This window comes from Chionomys nivalis, chromosome 5 (assembly GCF_950005125.1).
Source record: "Chionomys nivalis chromosome 5, mChiNiv1.1, whole genome shotgun sequence".
Classification (NCBI taxonomy): domain Eukaryota; kingdom Metazoa; phylum Chordata; class Mammalia; order Rodentia; family Cricetidae; genus Chionomys; species Chionomys nivalis.
In genome coordinates this window covers 35,372,787-35,382,097 of record NC_080090.1, presented here as the reverse complement: position 1 = coordinate 35,382,097, position 9,311 = coordinate 35,372,787, and the positions used below count along the sequence as shown (strand labels likewise).

The window sequence follows — 9,311 nt, the reverse complement described above, 5'->3', positions numbered from 1 at the left end:
CATAACAACAGGGTTGGCTGTGTGCCCTAAGATGCCCGGCAGGAAAGAAGCCACTTTCCCAGAGATAAGCCTTGTTCCTTAGCAGTTGATTGCACAGCACTGCTTGGTTGATTGTTATATTGAAACTGTGTACTGGGCAGAAATGCCCTCAAGCAGCATCTTTCTTCCTCTGGACCCCGTTCTCCAACTCTGCATCACTCAAGCCCACAAGTCCTTGCTTTTTAAATGCTACATGCGTGCACTAGATAGGGCGAACAAGTCTGCATAGGTGCAATGCTTGTACCTGAGCTTGCCCTATGTCATTGTGTCCAGGTATATATTTTTGAGTGTCAATGAGTTTCAATATATTGGTGAACACTTTTTTATTTTTGCTTTTTGAGCTTTGATGCCTAGTTACTCCTAGAAACTGCATGTTAGAATCTGCCAGCCATTGAATATACTTTGAATATTGTTTAATTGCTCACCTAAGTAGTCAGGGGGCCTGTTTGATGGCCTCTGTTTCAGAGTCTGACCATCGTCATTTCCCATTTCCACGGTTCGAGATTCTCTTGCTGCAAAGAAGATTCCTGGGGCCATTGGAGCTTAGTATGTAATTCAGACTCTGGGGCTTCACAGTTATTAGACACTAATGACAATTACTCTTTCCCCTTTGTAGGCAGTGCCTATAAACTTACTCACTACATCCGGGCTATGTCCTATTCTTTCATAATCCCTTCTGACTAAAATACTGCTGAGAGAGAAAAATAAAGCAATGATGAAGGTTATTGACAAGGAAAAGAGCTATTATTGAGAATCTCTGGGTCTGAGGATAAGAATGAAGTATAAATTCATTTGTTACGAACAAGTAATGGTATAAAATGAGAATTCTCTAAGTGTTAGAAAAGAAATGCTGCCTCATTTACTATGATTGCAGCCAGCAAAGGCTTAGATTAAAAAGAGAAGTTAAAATTATTAAGCTTTATCTGATCATGTCTTGCTGAACCTAGGAGCACAATACAAGGCTTTAAGATACAGGCGCTCATTCATGAGCGTGAATTTTTGAAAATGAAGGTTTATTGAAAATGAAGGCACAGGCACATGAGAGCCAAGTTACCATATCAAACATTGTCCCGCTCTTATTATGTAGGATGCCTAATTACACTTAAGATGTAATTAGAATATGTAAAAATGTTGAACTTTGTATAATGGTTTCTTATATAATACTAAACAAAGAGGACATTAAATGAAGAATCAGAGGCCACAAAAAGTAAATACCCATTGTATGTCAAGGCCATTAGTCCTGGCGGTCCTTTCCTTTTTTTGGGTGTCATTGCTCCTGTCAGAGCTTGAAGATATATGATTAAGTATGGAATTACTTTTGCCTTGACATGATTTGTATTGTATAGAATTTAGGAGCGGGACTTTATTTTCCTTAAGAAAGCAGTTTAGAGGGTTGTTACAGCCTCCCTTGTCTGGCCCCAGCTGTCTCTCTAGAAAATATTGGAAAATCTCTCCTCTGGTCCCATCTCCTGTCTGAAGACCTTGCCCCCATATGGGAGAAACTTATTTTACTGCAAAGGTGGAAGAGCAAGGGCCCAACATGGTATTCTTCCTTGGGTTTCCAGGAGTTGAGATCTTTATCATGAAAACCGACCTTCCCAGCTCATCCTGACTTATCCAAAGCTCTTTTCTCCATGAAGTTCCAGACATCAAAGGGAAAGCTGAAATGTTTCAGCGAGGCTGAGAAGTACAGACATCAGGTAAGGAGTGGAGGAGTCCAGAACAGGGAGATAACTAAGTGGGGGGACATGTCCTTGAGAGAAAGAAAACACAGACCTTGCAAAGGGCACACACTGAGAAGTCAAGATTGGGGTCCCGTGAGATTTAGGCATGCAGATGTAAGGGTGTTCTGTGACCAGAAGGAACACAGAGATGAGAAAAGCAATACAGGCAACTGTCGTGAGAAAAGGTACCCATAATGCACTGTGTGTCACAGTCCAGTTCTCCCCAAGAGCTTTCCAAGAACTCACTCTTTTCAACGAAGGTGATCAACTAACCAGAGTCTGGAACTGCATCCAGGCTGTCCTCTTGCTGCCTGCTGGCTTAGATCCATGGACACTGGATAAACACAGGATAAAGAGGGCGTGGTCGATCCCCACGTCGACCTGAGACCCACCTGGGGAGAAGAGTGCCACCAACAATTGTGTACACTAACAGACAGAATTCAATACTTAAACTGTAGCACACCCAAAGACAGAGTGCACTTTAATCCCAGAGAATAAGAGCATTAGGAGCAGACACGTTTTATTATTAAACAACTTTAATCCAAATGCTGATTATTATTTGCAGTGTCTGAAGGCACAAAATATACCTAAAATGTATGGAAGAGTCTAAACAGAGTTATAAATCCACAGAGCAAAGCATGAAAAAGATACATTCTGAGCTGACACAGATAACTGGGGTAGGAGAATCTAGGCTTTGTTCTTGTCTCCCCCTAGATAACTTGCTTGATATCAATCGTTTCCCCTCATGCCAAGTGTAGGGACATTTAAAAAAATGACATAAATATGCTAATAACACTGGGAGGTATCTGGAACATCCAGAAGCATTATACTTTTCTTGCAAAAATAATCTCTCTCTCCCTCTCTTCTCTTCCTTCCTTTGCTTTCCTTTCTTCTCTCTCTCTCTCTCTCTCTCTCTCTCTCTCTCTCTCTTCAACACACACACACACACAGAGAGAGAGAGAGAGAGAGAGAGAAAGAGAGAGAGAGAGAGTCTCTTACTCCTAAGCAAAGACATCCATATCCATGGTATACCAAAGAAACTGGGTCATCTTTGGGATACAGACAGGTGTAAGATAAGGCAGTGAGACCAGAGTTTGATTTTTAAAATGACTATATATATGAAAAATTAACCCTCCAGTGCAAGTTGTCAAAGTGCTGATGAAATGAAAACAAAGCCTATGCAAGCTAGGTAGCCTACCTAGGCTTTGCCATGCACACCTGTCTCCACAGTCCACACACTGACTGGAGAAATGCTGATAAATCACTCCAGTCACACTAGTATCATGGAATTCCCAGTAGCCAATGATACATAACTGTGAACATTGTCTTGTTTTGTTCTGGTGCTTTTAGCTGACTCTGTGATACAGTAACTTCTTTGTACTCATTAACATCATTAGGGACTTTGGGAAATAAATTTACCCTGGGCCAGTAATTACCTTCATGAATATATCTCTCAACTAACTCTACAAAGATATATAAGTACAGAAGAAGTAATAGACAGAGTGGTGTGTTTCTCTGTAAGCACAGACCAAGATCTTAACACCTCAATTTGTAGTTCGGGTAGGAGCTCTATACTTTTGGAAGTGGATGGGGTTATGTTCTACATCCCAGCAGTGTAGGAGATCAGAGACACCTTGGTCTTCAAAATGGGAGGAAGCAGTTTACAGTGATACAGCTCAGATTCCGCCTGAGGGATCATTGCTGGTTCTACAGTTTAGTGACCCCACAAAGGGCACTGTAGAGAGGCAAGATCCTTAGGTTAGCCTAGTTTTATCAAACAGGACTTCCCTGCAAATTCACCATCTCAGAGGATAGAAGATGTTTCCAGCCTGAAGGATCCCTGCTGTGGGCTGGTTTATTGTCTGAGGACTCTGGTGTTGAAAACACAGTAATTCTGGAGAAAGGGCTAGTGCTGAGATCTGGTCCTGTTTAGCCAACTTTATAAAGTGCTAAAGACATGTTTTTAAGGACTATGGACAGCTTCATTAGGGCACATGTCTTTAAGGACTATGGATAGCTTCATTAGGACTCTTCTCGAAAGAGTCAAGCTAATTCCCTACGTGGTCCTTCTTGTTTATCCTCAATCTCCCCATAATTTGGAGAAAATTCCCCTAACTCATTTCAGTGGAAGCCTTTTACCTGTGTCCATGATACTTCTACTCCCTGTGTCTGTAGCTACACTTTTCTTTTGATCAGAGCTATGAGCCCTAATCCAAGCGACAGTCTTTACCTGGTTTCTTATCCCCCATCCTACAATCCATATGACAAATTCAACCTATCATAAAGGATGTCCCACTCAGGACAGTCCCACTTCTGCCTAGATGGGGTTTGCCCTCCCTTCCATAGTCTGTTGCTGATTGATTCTCCTAAGTAGAAAAAGAGTTTTGTTTTGTTTAAAAAAAAAAAAAAGACCAAACAATTGATATCAAAGCCTCAGAGACTGTGACCTCAATATGGGCATCTTTTCTGAGGCCTTGTGGACAGTTGCATGCTACACACTGTGACATCACAGTGACCTCAGCATCTTGAGCCTGATTGTCCAGTGCCATGTCTAGGGCAGGTCAGCCTACAGGTCAGGGACCAGATGGGTCCACACAACCTGGGCTCCAGACTCAGGCACACACTGAATCCACCTAAGGAAACCGAAGGAATAACGAAGGACTTGTAAGCAAGGACAAGAGGGAAAGCTGTTGGAACAGCAGCAGGTGGCATCCGGGGCTCCTCCACGGCTTCTTTCCTCCCCAGCAGCCAGGAGCTTCTTCTCCGATGGTCCTTCCTGCCCTTAGAAGGGTCCAGGAACAGGGGGCTCCTTTGGCACTTCAGAATGATCACAAGTAATTTGCCTTTTTATTCATATAGAACAAAATTTACAAAGTCATTCATACAGTTTTTGTTGGTTTTTTGTTTTTTACTGACTTCGAAAATTGGGAATATTCAAAATACACTTTTACCCCACTCCATTCTGTCATTATTTACATTTATGTACAAGAAAAATGAAAGAGTCCGTGTGTGTGTGTGTGTGTGTGTGTGTGTGTGTGCGTGTGTGTGGTCTGTGTTGTCATTTTCTTGTATTAAAAAGCTCTGCTGGTCGGGTGGGTGAGCAGACGGGCAAGAGGGCAGGCGACGGTCAGATGGAGGTGCCGTGAGAGGTGTCCAGAGCCTCTGGAAGGACGCCTCCAGGCACGGGCTGAAAGGACATGGGGATTGGGGTCTTCACAGGGCTCTGTCGGAACAGTCCTCCATTGGGCGACCTGTGTTTGCACTGAATCGTGGGCATGGTGGCTGAGCTGCTCAGTGGCAGTGGCAGGTTGCTGCTGGGCCCTGACGACAGTGTCCGGCTGGTGCCATGGCTGCTTTGTTCAGGCAGAAAGGTGCTGACCGAGAGCTGGGTGTTCTGATACTCCCGCGTGGGCTCCAAAGCTTGGCTTGGAGCCAGGCCCCCCATCTCCAGGGCAGAGAGCTCAATGGATGCTGGGGAAATTTGCTTGTGAGCAATGTCTTCATCCATGAGGCTATTGATGCGTCGGTGCACTTGCTCCAGGTTCACCTCTTTGTCCTGAAGAGAAAGTACAGGAGGGTCAACGGACATCCGTAGAGTGGACTGAGGTCAGCTTTGCTGCTAAATCCAGATAGTTGGAGCTACCAGCCTGTTCAGCTTGCCAGACAGAGTATCCCTCATTGTTCCCACCTTCCCTCAATCAGATGGCCAACCCTTGGCTATCTGGGGAATCCATACCCGAGAACACTAATCTTTGTAAAACGATGACCCCGACAGCAGGCATCAGAAGCCTCTCTCTTCCACACTGCACTCAGCCTAGAATCTCTGGCACATCCAGGGCAACCCTATAACAAGATGCTCTGAAGAACTGGCTGAAGCAGGAAGAGATAAATAGAGTGCCAGGGAAATAGAGGAAGTGACCTTGATCCCTAATATGCCCCCATGCATTTGCAGTTTGAATTCACATCTTCCTAGGCTTGATGCTGTCACCCTTGCCTTACACGAAGAGGAACAGGGTCAGAGTAATTCCACTGCCTTGTGAGTCACCAACCCCACGAGTGTTAGAGGTTACCGAGAAGTCAGATATGGAAAAGCAACACTGGCCTACCTGACCACCTAGTTTGTGTGCGTGTGGTGTGTGTGTGTGTGTGTGTGTGTGTGTGTGTGTGTGTGTGTGGAATCTCTAGTTCATCCCAGAGGGTAAAGCATGCCCCATCTGGCAAATAGGGCATGGTGTTTAAGTGGGGAGAGGAGCAGGAGCAGTGAGGTATCACGAGGACTTGAGGCTTCCCAAACGGACGATTCTCACCTAAGACCCTTTAGTTTATTTATCTACTGAAGAAAGAAAATAAAAACTATTATAATTCTTCTCAAGTAAACTGATGCTACATCGTCAATGCTAAAATGAATCAAGGTGGTTGCTGTGTTTGAAAGCTCAAGGGAAATGCCTGCTCCCTCCGTCCCACCCCATACCCCACTGAAGTGGACAAGTGACAAGTGTCCAGGAAAATAGCTATACCACCTCCCAAATGAGGGTAGAAGCTGAAGGACCAATTGTGGCTCTGTGGGTGCCATTAATCTAGGAAAGATGGTGGCTACAGCCGGCCCTTTCTGAAGTCAGACTCCAAGAAAAAATATCGAGTCATGGTTTATTTCTAAAATACAATCTGTCACATGTTCAGAGCACGTGAGAGGGAGGAATATAACCTCTGTTTAGGTTGTAGGTATTTTAGAAACACCACAAGATGTAGAGGCTTTGATACACCTCCAAGAAGAAAAAAAATATCATGCAAAACAGAGGTTATCCCAGTGACTGATTATTTTGAGCTCCTATGGGGATAAGGGACAGGGCTCCCCATTAGGAGGTCACTTGGAATCAAGAGCATAAGCCCTCCTCCTTTTTCATGATGCCAATCACAAAGCCAATACTAGGAAGACTCAAGACAGCATTTCTCAGGTGTGCAAAGAACTAGAGAACCCTGTCATTCACTCCTTGACTCAACAGTCTTTGCCATGGGGAAAAGGAGATCACTGCTGTCTAAATGCCCATGAGTTCAAAGCTGGCATACTGGGCCTAGCTTCTGGTAAGGCATATACAGTGGTTTCCAGAACATCTCCTGCAGCAAGAACCCTGACAACATCCATAAGACAATGAGGAACTCATTGCAGGCCAGGAAGAAACTGAATAATAAAGGAGCATACTGGGCAGAGGGTGAGGGAACATTGTGGAAACTGGCTTGTTGTCATAAATGGAAATGACATTGGAAGTAACTGGATGGCCACTGAATAACTCCCAGGATTCCAGTGATCTGAAACCACCCAGTATGACTCAGCTCATCAGTGCTGGGAAGCTGCTTCGGAGATAAGAATACCTCTGAATAGCAAGTGCTGTAGGAAAAGTGGAGGGAAATGAGGGAAATGCTATCAACTACTTTGTCTGTCTCAATACCATTCACAAGATTCTTTTCTTAGCTCCTTCAAAGATGTGTAAGCTGTAAGTACTCCTCAATTAACAGTGTTAAATATTAACAGACTCACAGCCAGTTGAAAATAGCCTAAGTCAGCAATGTAATCACCGTAAGTACCAGGCCCCCTCACTTCAGCAATATGGCGCACTGGAGAGCATTGGCATTTTCTGCTTGTGTTCCGTAGCTGGGACTGCGGCTCTCTGCTGCTTCAAAGTGTTTGCCCAAAAAAAGATTAAAACATTAAAGTGTAGTTTCTGCTGATTGCAGGCTGCTATTGTACTATGGTAAACGGGAACTATCATAGATGAACCACGGCACATTAAGAATTATCTAAATATAGCAAACCAAATCAAAGAGATTTATTAATTATTTTGTACCATGGTTGACCTAGCACAGAGCAACTTTCTCCTCAATGTATGATTTATCTGTCTTTCTGGTTTTTTCTTTGCTTTATATAAAGAGAAATGTTTCCATTCTTTATATAAAAATTTTAAGATAGTATCTTATGCCTATTATTTGGGGGGTTAGTGACTTAGATTCCCTCATTTTTTATGGCTTTTTGTTTGTTTGTTTTTGTTTTTCAAGATAGGGTTTCTCTGTAGCTTTGTAGCCTGTCCTGGAACTAGCTCTTGTAGACCAGGATGGCCTCAAACTCACAGAGATCCACCTGCCTCTGCCTCCCGAGTGCTGGGATTAAAGGTGTGTGCCACCACTACAATGGCTTCTTAAATAATTCATGGCTCATCTTTAGAGAGTCACTTGCTTTGGGAAAATTGCTGCCTTCACTGCATAATGGTGTGGGTGGCAGGTAATATTCCCCGGTGAACAGACAGAACCATCATACAAACAAGGTCATTAGCACATGGTGAAAATCCTGAAAAAAGAGACTCAGAGAATAGGTGGAGTTTCATTCAATAGCTGTGGTACCATACCCAACCATCTGTGCTGTGGCCATGCTCTCAGGGTCTGGGCCTCAGGATAAGCACCGGATCTGCTCATCATCAAACTTATATTTTCAGCCTTTTCACAGCTGTCCTAATCTGCAATGCAGTTTTTGACATGGGATATGGCCCCTTTGTCTGAACCAACCAAAGTCAGCGTCATAACTCAGATGGTGAATGTTTCAATTCACAGATTATTTTCATCCCAAAATGCACCCAAAAAATTAAGGTGGAAGGTGGAGGCACTGGGATAGAGTTTCAGATGCTTTTAGGGTTCAAGGCAACAATATTCTCTTCCCTACAGTCAGCAAAACTTGGAGAAGACTAAACAAGCCAGGGATCCTCTCTACAGCCTATGGTTTCAATAGAAGGAAAACTGATAAGCTGTGTTGGGAGTTTCCTTGAAAGAACCTGTTAGTTACATAACCTTGCCTTCTCTTCCTTTCTGTTTTATAATTCAGTATCGTAAGGCGCCCATCTGGAATGGAAGACTATTTGCAACAGGCAGGAATCAAGCTGTCTTGGCTCCAGCTGTGTTCACAATGGATTCTGTCAACTGAAGGGAGAGCCCTGACCTTTCACTTAGAGTCAGCTAAGTACTGGGTCAGGGCAGGTGCTCAGAGGGTAGGTCCTGTTTTTCAGGCCTTGGAAACAAAGAGATAGGAGAATGTCCCAGGGAGACAGGACTCTGAGAGTCTCAGACAGACAGGAAACAACACTCTATACCCAACGCCAGAGCAACAAACATTGGTTGGTGCGGTGTCTCAACCAAAGTCCTAGGAAGAAAAATGTGAGCAAGGGAAGCCTCTTATCTGGAGTCTTCAGCATTGACATTCAAGGCACAAAATGGGAAGCAGTAGCGGTCTGGAGTGGAGGGAGGGCACAGTTAATAACCTAATCTTCTAATACAGCTGTGAGGTCAAGAAGCATCAGCGTATTAAAGACTAACCCAAGGAATGGGTATTTCTCTTAATTTAAATTTTGAGGATTTTATACAATATATTTTGATCATATTCTTTCCCCTCTTCCAACTTTTCCCAAATCTTTCTCCACCTTCATGTTCTATCTTAAAAACGTATCAAAACATTCCAAAAGCAAAACCAAAATAAAACAAAGCACACTTGCATGCACACACACACAC

General features: G+C 43.6%; 1 protein-coding gene across 3 annotated transcripts in view; it reads right to left on the bottom strand.

Moving 5' to 3' along the window:
* Positions 1-2,287: 2,287 nt before the first annotated feature.
* Positions 2,288-9,311, bottom strand: part of Grid1 (glutamate ionotropic receptor delta type subunit 1) — a 775,861-nt gene continuing 768,837 nt past the window's right edge. For 2 of the 3 annotated variants that reach the window (XM_057770778.1, XM_057770779.1), the window contains exon 16: positions 2,288-5,319. In XM_057770778.1, coding sequence (XP_057626761.1) covers positions 4,891-5,319 — 429 coding nt within the window. In that variant the 3' untranslated portion in view covers positions 2,288-4,890. The remainder of the gene's footprint in view (positions 5,320-9,311) is intronic. The other variant, XM_057770780.1, reaches the window with a different exon arrangement.